At 46.9% G+C, this 12,968-nt stretch overlaps 1 protein-coding gene across 1 annotated transcript in view; it reads left to right on the top strand.

The window, feature by feature from the left end:
* The window catches only part of LOC123724014 (periphilin-1-like), a 35,131-nt gene extending 23,815 nt beyond the window's left edge, over nt 1–11,316 (top strand). Inside the window, exons 7-8 of the mRNA XM_045711295.1 lie at nt 3,303–3,434; nt 10,504–11,316. Coding sequence (XP_045567251.1) covers nt 3,303–3,434; nt 10,504–10,707 — 336 coding nt within the window. The 3' untranslated portion in view covers nt 10,708–11,316. The remainder of the gene's footprint in view (nt 1–3,302; nt 3,435–10,503) is intronic.
* Nucleotides 11,317–12,968: the final 1,652 nt, after the last annotated feature.

The raw sequence follows: 12,968 nt of genomic DNA, 5'->3' as shown, positions 1-12,968 counted from the left end.
GTGTGTGTGTGTGCCAATAAACCCTCTGTGATGAAAGTATTTTTTTAGTGAGAGTCCCGCGACCCCCCCTCCATCCCTCCCTCTCCACCCCTCCAACCCTCTGTTTGATCTGGTCACGACAGGCAGGCAGGCGCTGTGTTCCCCTCCTCCACTCTCTCCCTGGTTTAGAACCCAGAACCTTAGCCAAGATCAAAGAGCTCTGCCATTAGTAAACTCATTTTAATGGGAGACCGTGTAGGTTCAACAAACACTCTTGCTTTTGGGAGTTATCCTTAGGAGAACACAGACACACACAGGCACCATGTCTCCCTGGGTAACTGCTCAGGCTTACACAGATCTGGGATGTTTAGGGTGTCTTCATGATGTATTCTTAAAGGCTAGACATTGAAGTGGGACTGGGAGAGAAAGAGAGTCTGACTGTGCTTACACAGGCAGCCCAATTCTGATATTTTTTCCACTAATTGGTATTTTTTTAGAGCCCCACTCTCTCCTGGTTGCCCCGCCTCCCCCCTACACGCTTGACTCTGTGATCCCCGTTTTCATATATTTGTCTTATTTTTGAATGATTTAGGGTCACTAATGCGACTTGACTCTAACTTGCTTCCTCTCTCCAGAATGTTTAATCAAGCGTAGCCAGCTCTCTGCATCCCCAGTCCCCTAGCTAGCCCCTTAAAGGACAATAGGAAATGAGGACTGAGCGATGCAGAGGGAGAGGGGTAGAAAGAGAGAGACGGGGGGAGAGAGAGAGACGGAGAGGGGTCGAGAGAGAGACGGAGAGGGGTAGAAAGAGAGAGACTGAGAGACGGAGAGGGGTAGAGAGAGAGACGGAGAGGGGTAGAAAGACAGAGACGGAGAGATCCAGAGGGAGAGGGGTAGAAAGACAGAGACGGAGAGATCCAGAGGGAGAGGGGTAGAAAGACAGAGACGGAGAGATCCAGAGGAGAGGGGTAGAAAGACAGAGACGGAGAGATCCAGAGGGAGAGGGGTAGAAAGACAGAGACGGAGAGATCCAGAGGGAGAGGGGTAGAAAGACAGAGACGGAGAGACCAGAGGGAGAGGGGTAGAAAGACAGAGACGGAGAGATCCAGAGGAGAGGGGTAGAAAGACAGAGACGGAGAGATCCAGAGGGAGAGGGGTAGAAAGACAGAGACGGAGAGATCCAGAGGGAGAGGGGTAGAAAGACAGAGACGGAGAGATCCAGAGGGAGAGGGGTAGAAAGACAGAGACGGAGAGATCCAGAGGGAGAGGGGTAGAAAGACAGAGACGGAGAGATCCAGAGGGAGAGGGGTAGAAAGACAGAGACGGAGAGATCCAGAGGGAGAGGGGTAGAAAGACAGAGACGGAGAGATCCAGAGGGAGAGGGGTAGAAAGACAGAGACGGAGAGATCCAGAGGGAGAGGGGTAGAAAGACAGAGACGGAGAGATCCAGAGGGAGAGGGGTAGAAAGACAGAGACGGAGAGATCCAGAGGGAGAGGGGTAGAAAGACAGAGACGGAGAGATCCAGAGGGAGAGGGGTAGAAAGACAGAGACGGAGAGATCCAGAGGGAGAGGGGTAGAAAGACAGAGACGGAGAGATCCAGAGGGAGAGGGGTAGAAAGACAGAGACGGAGAGATCCAGAGGGAGAGGGGTAGAAAGACAGAGACGGAGAGATCCAGAGGGAGAGGGGTAGAAAGACAGAGACGGAGAGATCCAGAGGGAGAGGGGTAGAAAGACAGAGACGGAGAGATCCAGAGGGAGAGGGGTAGAAAGACAGAGACGGAGAGATCCAGAGGGAGAGGGGTAGAAAGACAGAGACGGAGAGATCCAGAGGGAGAGGGGTAGAAAGACAGAGACGGAGAGATCCAGAGGGAGAGGGGTAGAAAGACAGAGACGGAGAGATCCAGAGGGAGAGGGGTAGAAAGACAGAGACGGAGAGATCCAGAGGAGAGGGGTAGAAAGACAGAGACGGAGAGATCCAGAGGGAGAGGGGTAGAAAGACAGAGACGGAGAGATCCAGAGGGAGAGGGGTAGAAAGACAGAGACGGAGAGATCCAGAGGGAGAGGGGTAGAAAGACAGAGACGGAGAGATCCAGAGGGAGAGGGGTAGAAAGACAGAGACGGAGAGATCCAGAGGGAGAGGGGTAGAAAGACAGAGACGGAGAGATCCAGAGGGAGAGGGGTAGAAAGACAGAGACGGAGAGATCCAGAGGGAGAGGGGTAGAAAGACAGAGACGGAGAGATCCAGAGGGAGAGGGGTAGAAAGACAGAGACGGAGAGATCCAGAGGAGAGGGGTAGAAAGACAGAGACGGAGAGATCCAGAGGGAGAGGGGTAGAAAGACAGAGACGGAGAGATCCAGAGGGAGAGGGGTAGAAAGACAGAGACGGAGAGATCCAGAGGGAGAGGGGTAGAAAGACAGAGACGGAGAGATCCAGAGGAGAGGGGTAGAAAGACAGAGACGGAGAGATCCAGAGGGAGAGGGGTAGAAAGACAGAGACGGAGAGATCCAGAGGGAGAGGGGTAGAAAGACAGAGACGGAGAGATCCAGAGGGAGAGGGGTAGAAAGACAGAGACGGAGAGATCCAGAGGGAGAGGGGTAGAAAGACAGAGACGAAGAGATCCAGAGGGAGAGGGGTAGAAAGACAGAGACGGAGAGATCCAGAGGGAGAGGGGTAGAAAGAGAGAGACGGAGAGATCGAGGGGTAGAGCGAGAGAGAGACGGAGAGGGGTAGAGAGAGAGATCCAGCAGTATAGAAGCGATGATCTAAGTTGGCCTCGTTTTCTCCTCGTTTCTCCCTGTCTTAGTCTCTGACACATGGGGCTGGGGCCAGCGCTGGGGGCCAGACTGTTATACCCAATGGGGGAGGGATAATACTGTTGGCTGGCTGATCTCTCTCTACTATAGAGGGTTAATTGGAGCTCTGCTATGTGATTTGATCACCGTACTTAATGCAGTGTTAACATCTCATTTTGTTTTGGGGTTTATTTGAACTTTTCCCATGATGCACATGCAGAGTCTAGCTGAGCCCTAAAAGGAGGGAACGCTCCACTTAGATGCTGACCAGAGCACTGTGTGTTTTGGACTCTCTGAACATGACCACACTGTTTGAGGGGATCACCCATATCGATTCACTGGCATTCATAGCAGAGTGGACAATGCAGAAGGACTTTATACTTAAAAAAGTTTAGGTTTTTGTCTTAAATAGACACTTGGATAATAATGAAATAATGAATATAAAAGCTTGGGATGAATCGGTATTCAGAAATCCTTCTTTCAGACAGCGGAGTGACCAGGCCACCCTCTTTCTATCTCTCTCCCCAGGAGGAGGCTCATATCCTAGAGTGGGACCGTGAGGAGGGCCTGCCCCCCATCGATGAGACCCCCAAGACCCAGGATGACTTCCAGGAGCGCCGAGCGCAGGCCATCGGAGCCAAGGCCCAGGAAATAGAGAAGGTACCCAACACAGCCATGTCTCTGGCGTGGTTAGCCCACATACACACTTCCGTTTATTTATCATATGTAGAATAATACAGTGACATGCTGTCTCATAAGAGACTTTGCATAAAACAGGTCATGTGGTCAGGAAAAGCTTGAAAAACATTAGTGGAATTAGGGCCTGGAGTTTTTCCTTATCCTGTCATCTGAAGCAGGAGAAACTCCTGGGCCGAGTCATGGTTTCATCGGTGTGTTTCTGTAGCTAGTACCCTGGTTCCCTCCTGTATTACTGCAAACAGCCAGATGCCCATTCATACCAGGTTTATATACCACCCCCACCCGGCCTAGTGCTACCCAGGTTTATATACCACCCCACCCGGCCTAGTGCTACCCAGGTTTATATACCACCCCCACCCGGCCTAGTGCTACCCAGGTTTATATACCACCCCCACCCGGCCTAGTGCTACCCAGGTTTATATACCACCCCCACCCGGCCTAGTGCTTCCCAGGTTTATATACCACCCCCACCCAGCCTAGTTCTACCCAGGTTAATATACCACCAGTCTAGTTCAGCCCAGGTTTATATACCACCCCACCCAGCCTAGTTCAGCCCAGGTTTATATACCACCCCCACCAAGCCTAGTTCAGCCCAGGTTTATATACCACCCCCACCAAGCCTAGTTCAGCCCAGGTTTATATACCACCCCCACCAAGCCTAGTTCAGCCCAGGTTTATATACCACCCCCACCCAGCCTAGTTCTACCCAGGTTAATATACCACCAGTCTAGTTCAGCCCAGGTTTATATACCACCCCCACCCAGCCTAGTTCAGCCCCGGTTTATATACCGCCAGCCTAGTTCAGCCCCGGTGTATATACCACCCCCACCCAGCCTAGAAGGGGTGGGATAGAAAGCACCTGAGGCGTGTGTTTTGTATTTATTTATTGAACCTTTGTTTAACCAGACAAGTCAGTTAAGAACAAATGATTATTTACAATGACGGTCTAGTAACAGTTACTGGCCGTTGTTCAGGGGCAGATCAACAGATTTTTACCTTGTCAGCTTTGGGATTCGATCTAGCAACCTTTCGGTTAGTGGCCCAACGCTCTAACCACTAGGCTACGTGTGTGTGTGTGTGTGTGTGTGTGTGTGTGTGTGTGTGTGTGTGTGTGTGTGTGTGTGTGTGTGTGTGTGTGTGTGTGTGTGTGTGTGTGTGTGTGTGTGTGTGTGTGTGTGTGTGTGTGTGTGTGTGTGTGTGTGTGTGTGTGTGTGTGTGTGTGTGTGTGTGTGTGTGTGTGTGGGGTCCTATGCTCCCAGTGAGCTAATTAAGGGCATCTCTGCTGTTTTACTGAGCTCATTAAATCTGAGTGTCCTCCTGGGGTAGAGACCTAACACACACACAGAGCCCTTCTGTGGAGCTGCACCTCAGAGCATGACCCTTACAACAGCTATTTGATGCCCTCTTCCCTCAGAGAAAAAAGGCATGTTTGAGGGGACCATATTAAGGATCCTGTCGTTAAACATAGCTCTCCTCTAGGTCTAGTCTGGGAACACATCTGGTCAGCTCTCCTCTAGGTCTAGTCTGGGAACACATCTGGTCAGCTCTCCTCTAGGTCTAGTCTGGGAACACATCTGGTCAGCTCTCCTCTAGGTCTAGTCTGGGAACACATCTGGTCAGCTCTCCTCTAGGTCTAGTCTGGGAACACATCTGGTCAGCTCTCCTCTAGGTCTAGTCTGGGAACACATCTGGTCAGCTCTCCTCTAGGTCTAGTCTGGGAACACATCTGGTCAGCTCTCCTCTAGGTCTAGTCTGGGAACACATCTGGTCAGCTCTCCTCTAGGTCTAGTCTGAACACATCTGGTCAGCTCTCCTCTAGTTCTAGTCTGAACACATCTGGTCAGCTCTCCTCTAGGTCTAGTCTGAACACATCTAGCATTAAATTAATAATACGATTTTACGTTTATGTTGAAAGCAATATCTTTGTCAAGTTGATTATTGAAGCGTAATATGTCTTGTCCTCACTGCAAAGTGACAGTGAGATTTCAATAGAAAGCTAATTTTTGTGTGTTTGAAGCGTAGGCTTGTATGTGATGTGATGGCCTAAGCTGTCAGATAACACTAAAGACACATCCCAAACCAGTACTTCAAAGCCAATTGTTCGAACCTGTTTCTATCTGCATAAAGAAGCATTGCTTCAGAGAAACTATTCCTGAGAGCACTAGGCCTCCCTCAACAACATCTGTTGATTTCCTCTGAGGTTTCACCTGGCTGCTCTTTCCACATCAAGTGATTGAAGTGTGTGTTTAGGTCCTCAGATCATGCATAGTTAAGTGACCCAGCATGGAAGCCTTTCAAGGAACAACCCCCTTATTTCACATTAGAAAGGTCTGTAAAGTGGGGCTCTCCACTGCAGTAATGGTTAGCCGCTCAACAAGTGTCAACCAGATGCCAACCACACACACACACACACACACACACAGAGAGAGCGAGATGTTTATTTTCCCTCCACAATCTGGTCTAGCCATCTCATCCATTGTACACTTAGCCTACACTGGCTCCCTCTACGCTTTTCACATATCACCTGTCATCCCATATAGCCTACTGTGTTTGTGTAGCAAAGTGAAATTGGACTAAATTCCACCTCCATGGTCTTCTCACTGTAGAGGAGGAGGAAGATGAGGCATATGAATGGCGCTGACTTTGGCAGAGCTACCAGCTTAGCTCACTTCCATGGAGTGGTTAAAAGGCAGAAAGGCATGGGTGGCATCCAGCTTCTATAGGGCCTATTCATCATCGTCTGGAATGTGGCACCAGACTAGGGCCCTATTCCCTTTATAGTGCACTACTTTAGACCAGGGAGCTATGTAGGGAATAGGGTGCCATTTGGAACACTGGTTTGAGGTAGGCCATACCCCTCATAACCTGGAAAGCTGGTAGCATGTTTTGATTCAATAGCAACCCTTTAAGCTCCAGAGCCACACTGTGTGGCCTCTCCTCCTCCTCAGCCCCCAGGCTCTAATCAGAGAGGGGCTGTGGCCCCTGTCTCCGTGTCCCGGCTGGGTCCCCTCCCTGTCCTTCCGGTATGCAGTATCTCTCTGATCCACAACCCTGAGATCAGACCCTGCACTCCCACCAGTCGACGCCTCCATGCTCAAAGCCATAGGCTCAACAACAGGACCCAAACCCACACCCACCCACACCTCCAGTGGTCAAGAGCAACTTCCTCCCTGATTGGGTAGTGGGATCAAGGGTCACACAGGAAGTATGTGAAAGTACAGTGTGATCTATGAAATGCATTGTAAGCGTTGTTAGGAGTTGGAACATTGCACTTCCTGCTTTGGACTTATTGGTTCCTCCTGTTATTAACAACTTAATTCCGTACACATTCGGTATAGCCTACCTATGAATCTAAACCGCTCATGGTGTAGTAACTAAGGAGTTGAGGTTGGAAATACAGTCACTATGTTGCCTGACCATCTCAGTTACTATAGAACTAACAATACAGCCTTAACACAATGCAGTGCTGATTAACACAGTCATTTATGTATGTGTGTGAATGGGTAGGGCTCTTGATTAACATACATATGATATCATAGCCATTAGAGGTTTCATGTGATTTCATTATCATGGCCTCTGCCTACCTTACATAGCCTGGCTCTAGTCCACAACCAGCAACATTGTGATTGGCTAAAAATAGCCTGGAAATGAAAATGCCTAGCAGTACAGTAGCAACTGTTAATGGGGTTGGGTTAGGTGGAGGACTGAGGCTGTGTCCCAAATGGCACCCTGTTCCCTACATGGCCCTATGAGTCCTGGTCTAAAGTAGTGCACTGGATAGGGTGCCATTTGGGATGCTGCCTGACTGTAACCCGGCTTAGATGTCCTCATCTGGCCCCCCCACCCCAACCTTCACATTCCTGCCCAGCCAAACTCAGCTGTGGTTCGTCTTCAACTCCAGCACGCACCCACTCACTCCCCCAGGCCTGTTAGCTTCCTGTATCGGCCTGGCGTATCGAGCCCGAGAATCCAGATAATTAATCATCTAGTTTAAATTGGACTAAATCTATATTTGACCTAAGCTCAACCTTGTGTCCTGATGACTTTCTGCTTGGTCTAATGAGCATTACTGAGTGAATGAATGACATTTTATTTAACTGTCAAATCGCCAGTTGGAAACCCGTCCCTTATGAATAATTGTCACATAAACAAACATTATAATACTTTGCTGTGATAATTCTTCTTCCGGTGTTCTCTGCAGTGCACATCACATCAAGAGTGAAACAAATAAAATGCTAAATCAATCCATAATAAATAGTTAATAAGGTTATCCAAACAATACTTACATCACTAGAGCAGTAAAAGATCTACATCTAGAAAAATGAAATCGAAGGCATTTGAACCCAGTGTAGCACTAAGAGAAGATTAGGGATAGTTCACCTCACTGTTCACACAGGACAGGATCCAGTAGGGAGAGAAGATTAGTGATAGTTCACCTCACTGTTCACACAGGACAGGATCCAGTAGGGGAGAGAAGATTAGTGATAGTTCACCTCACTGTTCACACAGGACAGGATCCAGTAGGGAGAGAAGATTAGTGATAGTTCACCTCACTGTTCACACAGGACAGGATCCAGTAGGGAGAGAAGATTAGTGATAGTTCACCTCACTGTTCACACAGGACAGGATCCAGTAGGGAGAGAAGATTAGTGATAGTTCACCTCACTGTTCACACAGGACAGGATCCAGTAGGGAGAGAAGATTAGTGATAGTTCACCTCACTGTTCACACAGGACAGGATCCAGTAGGGAGAGAAGATTAGTGATAGTTCACCTCACTGTTCACACAGGACAGGATCCAGTAGGGAGAGAAGATAAGTGATAGTTCACCTCACTGTTCACACAGGACAGGATCCAGTAGGGAGAGAAGATTAGTGATAGTTCACCTCACTGTTCACACAGGACAGGATCCAGTAGGGAGAGAAGATTAGTGATAGTTCACCTCACTGTTCACACAGGACAGGATCCAGTAGGGAGAGAAGATTAGTGATAGTTCACCTCACTGTTCACACAGGACAGGATCCAGTAGGGAGAGAAGATTAGTGATAGTTCACCTCACTGTTCACACAGGACAGGATCCAGTAGGGAGAGAAGATTAGTGATAGTTCACCTCACTGTTCACACAGGACAGGATCCAGTAGGGGAGAGAAGATTAGTGATAGTTCACCTCACTGTTCACACAGGACAGGATCCAGTAGGGAGAGAAGATTAGTGATAGTTCACCTCACTGTTCACACAGGACAGGATCCAGTAGGGAGAGAAGATTAGTGATAGTTCACCTCACTGTTCACACAGGACAGGATCCAGTAGGGGAGAGAAGATTAGTGATAGTTCACCTCACTGTTCACACAGGACAGGATCCAGTAGGGAGAGAAGATTAGTGATAGTTCACCTCACTGTTCACACAGGACAGGATCCAGTAGGGGAGAGAGATGATTACACAGATCCACAAAGAATTTAATTATTATTATTTATTTATTTTTTTAAATCAACTCCCATATCTACTGGGTGAAATACCACAGTGTGACATCACAGCAGCAAGATTTGTGACCCGTTTCCACAAGAAAATGGCAACAAGTGAAGAACAAACACCCTTGTAAATACAACCCATATTTATGTTTATTTATTTTCCTAGTACTTTAACTATTTGCACATAATATGACATTTTATGTCTTTTGGAACTTTTGTGAGTGTAATGTTTACTGTACATTTTTTGTTTATTCCACTTTTGTTTATTATCTATTTCGCTTGCTTTGGCAATGTAAACATGTTTCCCATGCCAATAAAGGCCTTGAATTGAATTGAGAGGGAGACAGAAAAAGAGAGCAAGATAAGAGGGTGGGTAGGGGAGAAAGGGAAGATAGTGACAGGTCTGTGTTACTGTCCTAAAGGCCTGACAGTGACTCACCTCTTATAGCTGCAGACTCAGAGACTGAGGCCCTGGGAAACGGACTGTAGCTGGAAGCTAAACTATTCTGGACGGCACAGCCCCGTGCTGTCTGAGACAGCTCAAAGTATGCAGTGGAGAGCTGTCAGGGTGTGGTAACCAAGGGCTAGTGAGTGGACCATGTTGGAATGTCCATAATGATCTTGCCTGCATGTATTCTCTGCTCCCATGTTGGTCTGTAGAAGGTCACAATTGTAAACAGGCCACTTTTCTCTCTCCTTCTGCATGTTTATGGTGAGAACCTTTTCCAGGTGTCACCCTGGGGCAATGGGGTGGACTGTTTTTCATCTCAATGACAGTTCAACAGTGTCTTCTCTTGGTGTTTTCCCTCTGTTATTTCAATCTTTCCTTGTCAGTGCATGTTTCAATTTGTGATTTATCGTGATGGGAAAGATTACAGATTTAAGACCTTTTATTTAGCTCTTGTAATCAAAATGTTGCTGTTGGATTGAATTAATTTTTGATAAGCTAGACCAATCCTCCTCTGATCAAATCATTAGACTGTGTACTAGGTCTGACCTTGTATGACATCAGCAGTATATTTGCTGTTTGGTCTGTGTGAGCCATTGAAGACTAGGTGTGGGTCAGCAGCTCTCATCAAGGTTTTAACACCTCTCCTCTCATTGTTCCCCTCACACCTGTTACAAGCCCTAGAGCCTCAACTCCTCTACTTTACTGGGTGTTTATTGGCTCTGGGGCCAGGCTAGCCAATAAGAAGGCTTGTGTGCTGACAGGAGAACTGGGTCTATGTGTTAACACAATGAAGTGTGTGTTGTTCACACCAGTGTTCTCTTCTCCTTTAGCAGGGCTATTGAACGAGCATGTAGACGTGAGCTTGCTCTGGGCTCATCAGGAAATAGTTTCTAAAACCAGACCCTCATATTCCAAGGAGGGTGCTGATGTTCCTAGTCTCTGAAGAGCTAGTACTGTTCATTTGTTCTAGTTCTGTAGTTGATGTTCATTACTTGTTGATCATGTTGTATTAGATTGCTCTGACTGAAATTCCTTGTGGATAAGAGCATCTGCTAATTGACCAAAATGAAGTGTTATTGGCTCCTGTTTCTGATGATGTGGTGTTTTCCAGGTGTACCGGCAGGACTGTGAGACGTTTGGCATGGTAGTGAAGATGCTGGTTGCTAAGGACGCCAGTCTGGAGAAGCAGCTGCAGATTCCACTCCGAGAGAACCTGGGAGAGATCAGGGAGCGTTGCCTTGACGACCTCAAGCACTTCATCTCCGATCTGGATCAGGTGATTGAGGTCGTACAGCAACCGGAACCCTCCATCTGAGACAGACAGCCAATCGCGTCCCATCTTACTGTAAGGGAGCCAATCAGGTCCAGTCTTTTTGTTGGGCCTCCAGTTTGGGCATACAGTGAGGGCAGGACTCCCAGGGGTCTGCCATGTGTTAAGACTATGGATATCTTGAGCGGTATTGGCCCCATGTTTTCCCATCTTTCTGGGTTTCAGGCCAGACATGCACCACACCCAGGTAACCCATATGTACTGATAATGTCCAGCAGTAATTAGTCAATGTTGTCAAAAACAGTGTTCAAAGTCCTGTTCAGCTACTTCCTCACCACCCGATGAGGGTATTGGTTCTACAATGTCCTTAACTAGTAGAACTGGTATGTCAATTTAGGCTAATAGTTCATCTGGGATTTAGTGATTTTAAAACTGTTGTTAACCAGTGTAACCATAGGGAACGGTCATCAGTGTTTTTTACTGAACTGGTAATCTAATGATGATGTGTGTTATAGGTCATTATCCACTGGTACCACAAACAATGCTCTGCAAGTACAGTACCAGTCAAGGGTTTTTCTTTATTTTTACTATTTTCTGCATTGTAGAATAATAGTGAAGACATCAAAACTATGAAATAACAAATCATGTAGCAACCAAAAAGTGTTAAACAAATACAAATATATTTTATATTTGAGATACTTCAAAGTAACCACCCTTTGCCTTGATGACATCTTTGCACACTCTTGGCATTCTCTTCACCTGGAATGCTTTTCCAACAGTCTTGAAGGAGTTCCCACATATGCTGATCACTTGTTGGCTGCTTTTCCTTCACTCTGCGGTCGTACTCATCCCAAACCATCTCAATTGGATTGAGGGTCGGGTGATTGTGGAGGTCAGGTCATCTGATGCAGCACTCCATCACTCTCCTTCTTGGTCAAATAGCCCTTACACAGCCTGGAGGTGTGTTGGGTTATTGTCCTGTTGAAAAACAAATGATAGTCCCACTAAGCACTAACCAGATGGGATGGCGTATCGCTTCAGAATGCTGTGGTAGCCATGCTGGTTAAGTGTGCCTATAATTTTTTTTTTAAATCACAGACCGTGTCACCAGCAAAGCACCCCCACACCACCTCCTCCATGCTTCACGGTGGGAACCACACATGCGGAGATCATCCGTTCACCTATTTTGCATCTCAAAGACACCGCGGTTGGAACCAAAAAGCAAAAATGGACTCATCAGACCAAAGGAAGGATTTCCACCGGTCTCATGTCCATTGCTCGTGTTTCTTGGCACAAGCAAGTCTCTTCTTCTTATTGGTGTCTTTTAGTAGTGGTTTCTTTGCAGCAATTCGACCATAAAGGCCTGCTTTCATGCAGTCTGCTCTGAACAGTTGATGTTGAGATGTGTCTGTTACTTGAACACTGTGCAGCATTTATTTGGGCTGCAATTTCTTAGGCTGGTAACTCTAATGAACTTATCCTCTGCAGCAGAGGTACCTCTGGGTCTTCCTGTCCTGTGGTGGTCCTAATTAGAGCCAGTTTCATCATAGTGCTTGATGGTTTTTGCGACTGCACTTGAACAAACTTTAAAAGTTCTTGACGTTTTCCGGATTGACTGACTGTCGTTTCTCTTTGCTTATTTGAGCTGTTCTCGGCATAGTATGTACTTGGTATTTTACCAAATAGGTCTATCTTGTCACATGCACAGGCTTCCCTGTGGCTCAGTTGGTAGAGCATGGTGTTTGCAACGCCAGCATGGTGTGTGCAACGCCAGGGTTGTGGGTTCGATTCCCACGGGGGCCAGTACAATTTATATTTTTTAAATGCATGAAATGAAATGTATGCATTCACTACTGTAAGTCGCTCTGGATAAGAGCGTCTGCTAAATGACTAAAATGTAAATGTATCTTCTGTATACCACCCCTACCTTGTCACAACACAAATGATTGGCTCAAACGCATTAAGGAAAGAAATTACACAAATGTACTTTTAACAAAGGCACATCTGTTAATTGAAATGCAGTCCAGGTGACTACCTCATGAAGCTGGTTGAGAGAATGCCAAGAGTGTGCAAAGCTGTCATCAAGGCAAAGGGTGGCTACTTTGAAGAATTGCAAATATAAAATATATATTGATTTAATACATGATTTCATGTGTTATTTCATAGTTTTGATGTCTTCGCTATTATTCTACAATGTAGAAAATAGCAAAAATAAAGAAAATCCCTGGGATGAGTAGGTGTGTCCAAACTTTTGACTGGTACTGTAAGGATCCAGTTAAAAAGCAAAGTCTTGTTTTATGAACTCT

The sequence above is a fragment of the Salmo salar genome, unplaced genomic scaffold (assembly GCF_905237065.1).
Source record: "Salmo salar unplaced genomic scaffold, Ssal_v3.1, whole genome shotgun sequence".
NCBI classification, from domain to species: domain Eukaryota; kingdom Metazoa; phylum Chordata; class Actinopteri; order Salmoniformes; family Salmonidae; genus Salmo; species Salmo salar.
This window is presented reverse-complemented; position numbering and strand designations above follow the sequence as displayed.